The sequence below is a fragment of the Chelonoidis abingdonii genome, chromosome 2 (genome assembly GCF_003597395.2).
Source record: "Chelonoidis abingdonii isolate Lonesome George chromosome 2, CheloAbing_2.0, whole genome shotgun sequence".
Taxonomy (NCBI): Eukaryota; Metazoa; Chordata; order Testudines; family Testudinidae; genus Chelonoidis; species Chelonoidis abingdonii.
The window spans coordinates 166,438,421-166,451,303 of record NC_133770.1 but is presented as its reverse complement, the minus strand read 5'-3'; the positions used below and the strand labels follow the sequence as shown (position 1 = coordinate 166,451,303).

Below are 12,883 nucleotides of genomic sequence, written 5' to 3'. Positions count from 1 at the left end.
TTCTTCTGGTCAGGTGTCAACTAGGTTATCTGAGCTCAACCCTTTACAGGTAAAGGAGGGATTTTATGCTACCTTAGCTGTATGTTTATGACACCTGATCTTTGCGCTGTGTCCGAGTTGGGTGCAGCCTCACCATTAAGTCCATGTCCTGGGGAGGGGAGCTGCACAGTGATCTCCCACCAGCACCTGCGGCCTGTGCTCCCCAATGCCATGCTGGAGCCTCCACATTTATCTGACACATAAAATTTGAAGAATTTTTAAATACTGTGTGCAGAATTTTTAATGTTTTGGTGCAGAATGCCATCAGGAGACGCAGGTGAGCTTAGACCATTTTAAGTGGACAGCATAGTTTATTCTGCATTAACTTCATGTGTCAATAACCCTTAATATTTGCCTTCCTCCTAAGCCTGTTGTGAAAATTAATTAGCTGTTTATAAGAATGCTTTGAATAGTAACTGTGTCCTATAAATCTTTGATCATCATCTATGAACATATCCTCCAACCTGGCATAAAGGGAAAATTACTTACGATGCTCCAGAGTTCATAATACAGCTTTCTGCTCCACACTGACAAACTCTTTCATCATCATGGTTCATTCCCAGGTTATGACCCAGCTCATGAGCCATAATTGATGCAAACATCTGCACACTGATTTGCCCAAACTACACAAGACCAAAACAAAAAGAGTGAATTACTGTAGTGTCTGTACTGGGAAGAAGCCAATGTTCCCTTACCACCTTCAGAAACTACGCACTAGGCTTAGTCACTGCATTAACGTGATCTTTAGAGTTGGGTAACCTAGATGATTTTTGCTTTCTAACTTGTACGAGTACATAGTTGACCAGTAGATTGGTAACAGGTTATAGAGCCTTGTCTCTCTAGCTCAGGGATGCACAAACTTTTTGGCCTGAGGGCCACATCAAGTTTCCAAAATTGTATGGAGGGCCGGTTAGGGAGGCTGTGCCTCCCCGAACAGCCAGGCATGGCCCGGTCCCGCCTCCTAGCCAACACCTCCTGTTTCTCGCCCCTGACAGCCCCTCCAGGACTCCTGCCCCATCCAACGCCCCCGGGCCCCCTGCCCACCCCTCACTGCCCCATCCAACCCTTCCTCTCCTTCCTGACTGCCCCCTGGGACCCCTGCCCCCATTCAACCCCCCTGTTCCCTGCCCCCACCCCTCACTGCCCCATCCAACCCTTCCTCTCCTTCCTGACTGCCCCCTGGGACCCCTGCCCCCATTCAACCCCCCTGTTCCCTGCCCTCTGACCGCTCCGACCCTTATCCACACCCCCGTCCCCCTGACCACCACCCTGAACTCCCCTGCCCTCTATCCAACCCCACTGCTCCCTGTCCCCTTACCGCGCTGCCTGGAGCACCAGTGGCTGGCAGCGCTACAGCCGAGCCGTCAAGAGCACCAGGACAGGCAGCTGTGCCACCCGGCGGGAGCCAGCCACTCCACCGCGCAGCACAGAGCACCGGGTCAGGTTGCGGCCTGACAAAAGCTCACAGCCCTGCCTACCAGAGCATTGCACCAGCACCACAGTGAGCTGAGGCTGCAGGGAAGGGGGAACAGCAGGGGAGGAACTGGGGGCTAGCCTCTCGGGCCAGGAGCTTGGGGGCCAGGCAGGAAGGTCCTGTGGGCCAGGGGCCGTAGTTTGCCCACCTCTGACCTAGCTTAATGGTTCTCCAGCTCTGGTCCAGGATCACTGATGTCCTGTGGAGCACCTTCTTGTCTGTCACCCAGTGCTCTCTCTTCTGTTTGTAGCTGCTACACAGCATTACAGAAGCTAAACTATGTCAAATAACTTATTATTACTTTTTCATATACACCAGTCCCAGAGAGGTCATGTGATCATGGATGGGCAGAGTCATCTTCCCTCTATTAAATCTGGAGCATATTATGGGAATGTTTGAGAATCTCTGCTAATGGCTCTGGCTAATTTAGTTGCCTACTGAAATAAATTGGGAGATCCCAGTTCAATTTCCACTGGGCACGTATCCACACAACAAAAACCTCAAGGGTGTAATTTAGTGTCAATTGTGATCATTAGCAGAGAAGCTACCTGATCACAGAGACTAAGTGCATGAGGAACAAGAGAGGAACTGAACGATGCTGCAGCTATGGGGCTGTTCTATAAATCCAGGAGTGACACTAGTTAGACTAAAAACACACGTGGTATCCATCTGCCACCACACCTGCACTATGGTGCAGCTAAAGTTCCAGAGCACGGGGTACTGTTGTTTAAACCAGTGGCATCACACCTCCCCAGGCAGAATTAGAGAGATCATCAGCCACTGGAGTACTAGCCCAGGAACTAAACAACTACTTATTTCACCCCCAGACCAATGCACACCTCCTTTCACAGCCACGCAAGCTACAATTTGAGTATCTCTGATGCAAGTCTTCTGTAATTATTCCTAGGAAGTGAGATTGCACAATGATGATTTTGGTGCTGGCAAACTGTCTAAATGAGGAGTTCTGTTAATTGACTCGTTACTGAAATCTGTTCCTGACGCTGCTTGTGGAGTGGCTGAAAAGCCCCATCTCTATATTGCTTTAGTTTCTCACAGTCATAGTTCTGTGAATCTCTAATTTTCACAACAGTGATACTGAAGTTACATTGCAGTTTCATGTAACAGGATAGTTGCCTAGCTAAATCCTTGCCCTCTGATTTGGCAGTGCCCTTTGTGAATCCAAAGATCATCCACAGACTTGGGGATAGATTTCTACAGGAGCACTCTGCTGTATTAATGTAGATGGGATATATGGGTTCAAAGAGTGAAAAGTGTTAATGTAAACCAGGCACTGTCCAACATGAAAACAGTGTTAAATAAGGTTCAGAGTGTGGAACACCGAGACCTCAGCCTGCTTAGTACCATGGCACAAATCCTTTTAATTTTTTATTAAAGATACAGAAAGGAAGGAAAAACAGTTAAAGCACTTGAAAAGTGAAGTATTAAATAAGACATTCATTTTAACATCATTCCTTTTTCTTCTTCCCTTAAGCTGGGTACAGTTTGTAGAAAGAGAAAAAAAACCCTTGTTTGACAGTCTTTCAGATAGTATGAAACATGGTAATAACTAACTGTCCTTTTTGGGGGAAAAGAGAAGTTAGTTGAGATGAGCTGGAGCGGTCATTATTGCTGTTGTTGTTAATGTCCAGTCCCGTTTCCCAGAAGACAAAACAAGACACACACACACACAACAAAGGGAGAGAAAAGAACAGCAAAGATAGAAAAATGCAGTTTCTGTCTTTGGTGTCGTCTTTCACTTGCAGCTTCACAGCTGGAAAAACAAAGGTCCAGCACACAGTTTTATTAGCCACTCTGAGACCTGGCAAACTTGTACCAGCATTGGGTTGTTTACAGCACTGCTTTTAGCTGCCTCTTTCTGGTTACAGGCTTATAGCGGTATTGCAAAATATAGCCTTGGCCAGCTAAGCCAGACTTATTAAAAAAAAGAGGAAAGAGGTAGAAAAAAGAAGGCATAAGGTGGGGAAGGAAAAGAACACACAGGTGCGGGGGTCAATGACAAACTCTCACATCCCAGGCAGTGCTGGGGATTCAGCCAGAGCTCATGGATGTGGCCAAGTCATCTGGCTACTTCTTTCTGCCCCAGGCTGGTCAGGACATCTTTCAAGACTGGGAAAAAGAAGGTCTGAGGCTCTAGGATACAGTGGAGTTGGCAGCCATGATGGCAAAACTCGCTCCTTCCTCTTCTCTCACCTTTCAGTCAGCCAGCCCAGAGCTAGACAGCTTTCCCTAGCAGCCGCTCTTTTTTTTTTTTTTTTAAAAGGCCCCCGCCAATTCAGTCTAGTTTCCGACACCAATTATGGTGAGCTGATTTCCGGTCCCATACTGTTCTTGTTTACCAGACATGATCTTAACACAGTCCTTGAATTATACCAAAAGACCTTTTTGTTTGGACTGATCCAGTCTCTCTCTTTTTTGCACCTTTTCCCCATCAGCATTTGTTAGTACAAGTTATTGTGACATTTTCTGAACTTTCATTTTTTACAGTTGAGCTCCCAATTAGGGTAAATGTGTAGATCCAATTATCACAACAACCCATAGCTTCCACTGACTTCAACCAGAGATACGGGGGCTCAGTGCCTCTCAGAAAGGAGCCAGGCCTTTGATACTCAATGCTGCCTGCCGAGGAATGGCATTGACAGCTCCTAGGGTCTTAGAACATGACCTAATCTGGGACTTTGAGTTACAGTATATACACAAAGGGGAGAGTTAAAGGAGGCAGAAAGCAGCAGCTATTAAGAATTCTCTTGCTTCTAGAGGTTGTCAGATCCTTAATACTGTCTCCCTTTTATATTAAAGATACAGAGTACACATTAAAGTTTTATTTAAAGGGGTATTAAAGATATCCTACCACATTAATCCCTCCTGCATGGCTTTTGGAGCATACTGTTCCAACATAGGCCATTCCTGCAGTTCCACCAAACCCCTTCTTCCTAGAGCACATTAGAAAGAAAAAAATTAAGGAAGAATCAACATGACTGTGCTAGAGGCATGACAGCCTATAATACAACGACCAGCTGTGCAAGAGCTCAGTGCATCTCTCTGTGCCACATAAAGCAGTAGTAACACTGCTTCTGCTTTTCAATTATCTAACAGGAGGTACAGTGCTAAGAAAGTATGGCTCATATCAATATCATGCTTTTATTTAGACAATGGTTTGTTTTTTAAAACTGGGCCCATATAATTTAGAGCGAGTCAATGCCCACTCCACTCCAAAATAAAAATGTAAGTAATATACCAACCCTATTTTTTTCTTTAAGTTTGTATTGTAGTGGCTGCTTTGTTATTCTCCATTAACTTTCCTTTCCTCAGCTTCCCCTCTGAGTCTTTAAATTTTGTTTCTCCAGTGTTCTTATAGAAAGTCTGAGTGTAATATTACAGCATGTACAGTGTTTTACCTTGCATAACAGGCAAGAGTACAGTGAAGACTTAATACCAAACTTTATCAATAATATCAAGCTTTTTGTGTGTGAAATAAATTTGCTGGAAGGAGCTCCCTGCCAAGCTGCTTTCTGACACACTGTAGGTTACCAAGCCCCCATCATGTGATCTCAGTACAGTATGCTACAGAGTACTTTAGTAACAAGCATGTCCCACATGCTGCTTCCAAATATTAAACAAACTCCAACTTAAGAAAGTGGTGCTAATAGTGTAACAATGCAAATGTGCTAGTGACCTGGAGAAACACAAGCTAATTCTACACAGAAAGGCTCAAATCATGTAACTAGCTTCTGGATATTGAATACAGAAACAGCTTGTGCTCCATTAAACCACAACATTCAATACTCCACAGCTGTGATAGTTATGGTCGTCAAGGGAAAAGGCCTAGATCAACAAGTCTATCCAATACATGATGTGACAAAGGCTTCTCTGTGAAGTAACCCACAGCTGTGAGCTTTGTAATAGAGAAATTAAGCAGCATCACATTCGGAATAACCCAAAAATTGTTCTAATTTTAGCGATATCTGTTTCCTGACAAATGGGGATGTTTGTCTTCTAGTGGGTGGCAGAGGAAGCTTCTGAAAGAAGAAACAAGTTGGTGCTGAATGTTCACACTGCTTCAGTAAACAGCATGTGCAGCAGATTGTTTCTGACTGCTCATAGTAAAGCCATTACCATGGAATGTAACCTTTATGTTTGAAGTTACTAGTTAATACAAGTAAGCAAAGTCTCCTAGCAAAGCCCTTTCCTACAATTATTTCTGGATAAGGAAAAGGATTCCCAGCACTTACAGAACAAACTGGGCACTGTCATGTCGTCGACGCGTGACAAGATTCTTCTCTCGCCACTGTACAAAGTTCCCTAGCACATCGCCAGCACTTCCATCTGTGCTTATCAAGTTTTCATTCTTCCAGATCTCCAAGCCAACCAGCACGATGCGAATATTTAGCATAATGTACATCTGAAAAGGCAAAGAAAAGGGGAATTCAGAGTGAAGCTGAGGATGGCCAGATATGAGCAAGGCATAAGGTAAATCGTTTTTAGTATTATATATAAATCACACTGCCAAAATCTAATTTTTCGGTTTTCCTATGTAATAAGGACATCAGTTTTCCAAATCATATATGCCCTGCTATTAAATTTTAGTGGGCTAAAGGACTAGTGCCTATATACCACAGTGACAGGGTGCTATAGAAAAACTGAAGATAGACAAATAGAAAGGCTCTTGAACACAAACCAAGAGTGTCCCCAGCAAACCAAAATCAAATTAAAACAGAGCATAACAGATCCATAGTTCATAAGGCCAGAAAAAGGCAACTGTGATCATAGTCTGACCTCATCTGGATAATACAGATCACCACATTTCCCTGAATTAATTCCTGCTTCAAAACCAATAGTTATGGTTGAACTCAAGAATATCTTTTATAAAAACAAACAATCTTGATTTCAAGATTTCCAGTTATGCAGAATCCAACTCAATCCTTGGTAAATAAATACTACCACCACCTTACAGCTCCCGCTAGCTCCATGGTAAGATGTCGTTGGTTCAATGGTAACTCTAAGGGAGGAGTGTTTCCCACTGAATCATCAACATCACTTCCAATAGGACACTGGATTTCCCTCGTTCATCCACTTACTGACCAGGTCCTGACCCTGGTCAGCATTATGCTGCATAGCAGCATTATGACAAGATAACAGACCAAGGTGGTCAATTTATAAAATTAAACACTTAAGTTGCAAGGCTACAACATTCAATATTATTGCCAATTTACACACAGTATAGCTTTAACTTACACTATCCAGATAATTTGCTAGATGCACCATCTCTTCTCTCACAGCAACTTCACTCCTACCCAATAGCTCATACTGCAAGATAAAGAGGTTTATTAATGGAAATAAGATGTGATCGACATGATTATAAGACACAAGAGGAAGAACAAGATCTTTTAAGTATTATTGTCAGGCTCCAAATCTCATGTTTGGAAGATAGCCTGGAACTTGTCAGAAAAAAAGCACTAGAAGAGGGCAAACTAGCACCTTTACAGATGCAGTCAGATCATCATCTGTTCAAGAGAGGCAGAACAGGAGGAGAAATATTCTCCTTTGACCTTTAGAATCCTTGAATGTAAAGCTCTGACCCTCTGACATTTTACTGTATATCCTATTTTGCAATGGTAGTAACATTATATATATTTGAATTGTCTATGTCTGGTATTGTCTTTTAATAAATCCATTTGTAATAATGAGGCTGAAAGAATGTTTTAGTACAGAAAGGTATATTAATACTCTGCCTTAAAATGTTTTATAATTATTTGAAGTGGGGGTGTTTAAGTTGCATCTCCCTCCGCCATAAGCAAAGAACTAAGGAAAAACCAATATATAATCCTACCCTTTCCTTGTCCACAACTATGAACAGCTCCACATATCTTGTCTGGGGAAGTATAGCTCTTCTCCTCTGCAAACAGGAAGAAAAAAAAACACATTTTCTTTGTAATCAACTACAAGTTTACCAGGAGGTCATCTAGTCCAATCCCCTGCTCAAAGCAGGACCTACCCCTACTAAGCCAGACACAGGAGCGACAGGGAGCAGAGGTGGACAGGGGGCTGCAGACAGGAGAGTTTGAGAGGGAGTTTTTTGACAGAGGGAGGCATATGATGGTTAGGAAGACCACAATACCTGTGCCAGCACTGCTTCTGTTTCCTCCACCTGCGCCTGCAGCCAGACAGAGCACCTGAGCATGGATGCTTCTACCAGATCCTGGTGTGGTTTTTGCAGGGACTGTAACTTACAATTCTCTACTTACTGATATCCAGGCTGCGGGGGGCATCCAATGTGAAAGGTGCTTACTGGTGGAATCTCTCAAGGCAGCAGTTGGGAGAGCTACAGAGGAGGTGGCTAGGTTGAGGAGCATCCAATCCACAAGCAATTCCTGGATAGTGTCCCATTGGAGACAGCTGAGGTAGCTGTCCAGTACACAGGACTGCTGACACACCACTGGTGGAGGAGGAGATGGCTCAGGGTGGACCACTGGCAGCTGGTTACTTCTGGCTGCGGGCAGTGCTCCACCCCTGCTCCGAACCCTCCTCCGCTGTGGTAATAGGTAACCATTATGCCCTATTTCTTGATACAGGAGAAAGAAGAAATCACCCCACAGTAGAAAGGAGGAGAAGCCTCGTACCTCTAGGCTGGGAGGTCTGCTGCCACCACTGAGAATAGGAAATGTAGGGTAGTGGTGGTCGGAGATTCTCTGCTGAGGGGAACGGAGGGCCCATCTGTCACCCTGACATTTCATCTCGGGAAGTATGCTGCCTGCTGGGGGCCTCGTATCCGAAAATTACAGAGGCATTGTCAAGGATTATCCAGCCCTCTGACTACACCCCATGCTACTCATCTATGTGGGCACAAATAATATTGCGAGAGTGTGTGACACTGCAGATCAAGAGTGCCTACAGGGCTCTGGGAGTACGGGTGAAGGAGTTTGGAGCGCAGGTGATACTCTCTTCGATTCTTCCTGTCAAAGGTAGGGGCCGGGCAGAGACAGGATGCATCACGGAGGTGAATGCCTGGCTGCGAAGATGGTGTCGCCAGGAGGGCTTTGGCTTCCTCGACCACGGGATGCTATTCGAGGAAGGATTGCTAGGCGAGAGATGGCATTCACCTTTCGAGAAGGGGAAAGACCCTATTTGGACACAGACTGGCCAACCTAGTGCGGAGGGCTTTAAACTAGGTTCGACAGGGACAGGTGAGCAAAGCCCACAGGTAAGTGGGGAACATGGAGACCTGGGAGATGGGTCAGAAACAAGGAGAGGAGCGTGGGCTATAATAATGCAGAGAGAAAGGAGGATCAGGGCAAAAACTGGGAGGCAAGATCAAAACAGTATCTTAGATGCCTATATACAAATGCAAGAAGTGTGGGTAATAAGCAGGAAGAACTGGAAGTGCTAATAAATAAATACAACTATGACATTTGTTGGCATCACTGAAACTTGGTGGATAATACACATGATTGGAATGTTGGTGTGGATGGGTATAGTTTGCTCAGGAAGGATAGACGGGGAAAAAGGGAGGAGGTGTTGCCTTATATATTAAAAATGTACACACTTGGACTGAGGTGGAGATGGACATAGGAGACGGAAGTGTTGAGAGTCTCTGGGTTAGGCTAAAAGGGGTAAAAAAAAAAGTGATGTCGTGCTAGGAGTCTACTACAGGCCACCTAACCAGGTGGAAGAGGTGGATGAGCTTTTTTTAAACAACTAACAAAATCATCCAAAGCCAAGATTTGGTGGTGATGGGGGACTTCAACTATCCAGATATATGTTGGGAAAATAACACGCGGGGCACAGACTATCCAATAAGTTCTTGGACTGCATTGCAGACAACTTTTTTATTTCAGAAGGTTGAAAAAGCTACTGGGGGAAGCTGTTCTAGACTTGATTTAACAAATAGGGAGGAACTCGTTGAGAATTTGAAAGTAGAAGGCAGCTTGGGTGAAAGTGATCATGAAATCATAGAGTTTGCAATTCTAAGGAAGGGTAGAAGGGAGTACAGCAAAATAGAGACAATGGATTTCAGGAAGGCAGATTTTGGTAAGCTCAGAGAGCTGATAGGTAAGGTCCCATGGGAATCAAGACTGAGGGGAAAAACAACTGAGGAGAGTTGGCAGTTTTTCAAAGGGACACTATTAAGGGCCCAAAAGCAAGCTATTCCGCTGGGTAGGAAAGATAGAAAATGTGGCAAAAGACCACTTGGCTTAACCATGAGATCTTGCATGATCTAAAAATAAAAAGGAGTCATATAAAAAATGGAAACTAGGACAGATTACAAAGGATGAATATAGGCAAACAACACAGGAATGCAGGGGCAAGATTAGAAAGGCAAAGGCACAAAATGAGCTCAAACTAGCTATGGGAATAAAGGAAACAAGAAGACTTTTTATCAATACATTAGAAGCAAGAGGAAGACCAAGGACAGGGTAGGCCCACTGCTCAGTGAGGAGGAGAAACAGTAACAGGAAACTTGGAAATGGCAGAGATGCTTAATGACTTCTTTGTTTCGGTCTTCACTGAGAAGTCTGAAGGAATGCCTAACATAGTGAATGCTAATGGGAAGGGGGTAGGTTTAGAAGATAAAAAAAAAAAAAGAACAAGTTAAAAATCACTTAGAAAAGTTAGATGCCTGCAAGTCACCAGGGCCTGATGAAATGCATCCTAGAATACTCAAGGAGCTAATAGAGGAGGTATCTGAGCCTCTAGCTATTATCTTTGGAAAATCATGGGAGACAGGAGAGATTCCAGAAGACTGGAAAAGGGCAAATATAGTGCCCATCTATAAAAAGGGAAATAAAAACAACCCAGGAAACTACAGACCAGTTAGTTTAACTTCTGTGCCAGGGAAGATAATGGAGCAAGTAATTAAGGAAATCATCTGCAAACACTTGGAAGGTGGTAAGGTGATAGGGAATAGCCAGCATGGATTTGTAAAGAACAAATCATGTCAAACCAATCTGATAGCTTTCTTTGATAGGATAACGAGTCTTGTGGATAAGGGAGAAGCGGTGGATGTGGTATACCTAGACTTTAGTAAGGCATTTGATACGGTCTCGCATGATATTCTTATCGATAAACTAGGCAAATACAATTTAGATGGGGCTACTATAAGGTGGGTGCATAACTGGCTGGATAACCGTACTCAGAGAGTAGTTATTAATGGCTCCCAATCCTGCTGGAAAGGTATAACAAGTGGGGTTCCGCAGGGGTCTGTTTTTGGGACCGGCTCTGTTCAATATCTTCATCAACGACTTAGATGTTGGCATAGAAAGTACGCTTATTAAGTTTGCAGATGATACCAAACTGGGAGGGATTGCAACTGCTTTGGAGGACAGGGTCATAATTCAAAATGATCTGGACAAATTGGAGAAATGGTCTGAGGTAAAACAGGATGAAGTTTAACAAAGACAAATGCAAAGTGCTCCACTTAGGAAGGAACAATCAGTTTCACACATACAGAATGGGAAGAGACTGTCTAGGAAGGAGTATGGCAGAAAGGGATCTAGGGGTTATAGTGGACCACAAGCTAAATATGAGTCAACAGTGTGATGCTGTTGCAAAAAAAAAGCAAACATGATTCTGGGATGCATTAACAGGTGTGTTGTGAGCAAGACACGAGAAGTCATTCTTCCGCTCTACTCTGCGCTGGTTAGGCCTCAACTGGAGTATTGTGTCCAGTTCTGGGCACCGCATTTCAAGAAAGATGTGGAAATTGGAGAGGGTCCAGAGAAGAGCAAACAAGAATGATTAAAGGTCTTGATTTTGCGAACTGACCTATAAGGAAAGCTGAAGATTGGGTTTGTTTGTTGAAAAGAGAAGACTGACGAGGGACATGATAGCAGTTTTCAGGTATCTAAAAGGGTGTCATAGGAGGAGGAGAAAACTTGTTCACCTTTGCCTCTAAAATAGAACAGAGAAGTAATGGGCTAAACTGCAGCAAGGGAAGTTTAGGTTGGACATTGGGAAAAAGTTCCTAACTGTCAGGTGGTTAAACACTGGAATAAATTGCCTAGGGAGTTGTGGAATCTCCATCTCTGGAGATATTTAAGAGTAGTTAGATAAATGTCTATTTGGTCCTGCCATGAGGGCAGGGATGACTTGATGACCTCTCGAGGTCCCTTCCAGTCCTAGAATCTATGAATCTAAATTATCCCAGCCAGGGCTTGTCAAGCCAGGCCTTAAAAACTTTTTAGGATGGAGATTCCACCACCTTCCTAGGTACACCATTCCAGTGCTTCTTTCACCCTCCTAGTGAAATAGTTTTTCCTAATATCCAACCTGAACCCCCACTGAAATTGAGACCACTGTTTCTTGTTCTGTCATCTGCCACCCTCCATCCTCTTTGGAACCCCACTTCAGGTAGTTGAAGGCTGCTATCAATCCCCCCTCACGCTCTCTCTTCTGCAGACTAAATAAGCCAGTTCCCTCAGCCTGTCTTATAAGTCATGTGCCCCAGCCCCCTAATCATTTCGTAGCCCTCCACTGGACTCTCTCCAATTTGTCCACATCCTTCTGTAGTGGGACCAAAACTGGATGCAATCTCCAGATGTAGGCCTCAACATGCAAAGAGTGGGGAATAATCTCTTCCTTTGATCTTTGCCCTGCTCCTTTAATGCAGCCCAATATGCCATTAACCTCTTGGCAACAGGCACACTGTTGACTCATATCCATCTTTCATCCACTGTAATCCCCAGGTCCTTTTGCGAGAACTGCGCTTAGCCAGTCGGTCCCCAGCCTATAGCAGGAATGGGGCTCTTCCGTCCTAAGTGCAGGACTCTGCACTGTCCTTGGTGAACCTCATCAGATTCTTTTGGCCTAATCCAATTTCTCTAGGTCACTCTGGACCCTATCCATACTCTCTAGCGTATCTACCCTCCCTCAACCTTAGTGTCATCCACAAACTTGCTGAGGGTGTAATCATCCCATCATCCAGATCATTAATGAAAATGTTGAACCAACCGCCCCAGGGCCAATCCTGGACACTCTGCTTGATACCGGCTGCAACTAACATTGAGCTGTTGATCACAACCCATTGAGCCTGACCATCTAGCCAGCTCTATCACCTTATAGTTATTCATCCAATCATACTTTTTTAACTTGCTGGCAAGAAACTTGGGAGACCGTATCAAAAGCTTTGCTAACGTCAATAAATATCACATCTACCACTTTCCCCATATCCAGAGCCAGTGTATCTCATCATAGAAGCAATCAGGTGGTTCAGGCATGACTTGCCCTTGTGAATCCATGTTGACAGTTCCTGATCACCTCTTCTGCTCCAAGTGCTTCAAAATGGATTCCTTGAGGACTACTCCATGATTTCCAGGACTGAGGCTGTCAGTTCCCAGATTCTCCTTCTTCCCTTTT

The 12,883-nt window shown here is 44.2% G+C and overlaps 1 protein-coding gene across 3 annotated transcripts in view; it reads right to left on the bottom strand.

Annotated features, from left to right (window-relative positions):
- The window catches only part of ADAM9 (ADAM metallopeptidase domain 9), a 61,580-nt gene that overhangs the window by 21,462 nt on the left and 27,235 nt on the right, over window positions 1-12,883 (bottom strand). For all 3 annotated transcript variants that reach the window (XM_032774571.2, XM_075062799.1, XM_032774572.2), the window contains 5 exons: window positions 7,362-7,427; window positions 6,767-6,838; window positions 5,764-5,933; window positions 4,383-4,464; window positions 529-662 (listed from right to left, as the gene is read on the bottom strand). In XM_032774571.2, the coding sequence (XP_032630462.1) occupies window positions 529-662; window positions 4,383-4,464; window positions 5,764-5,933; window positions 6,767-6,838; window positions 7,362-7,427 (524 nt within the window). The remainder of the gene's footprint in view (window positions 1-528; window positions 663-4,382; window positions 4,465-5,763; window positions 5,934-6,766; window positions 6,839-7,361; window positions 7,428-12,883) is intronic.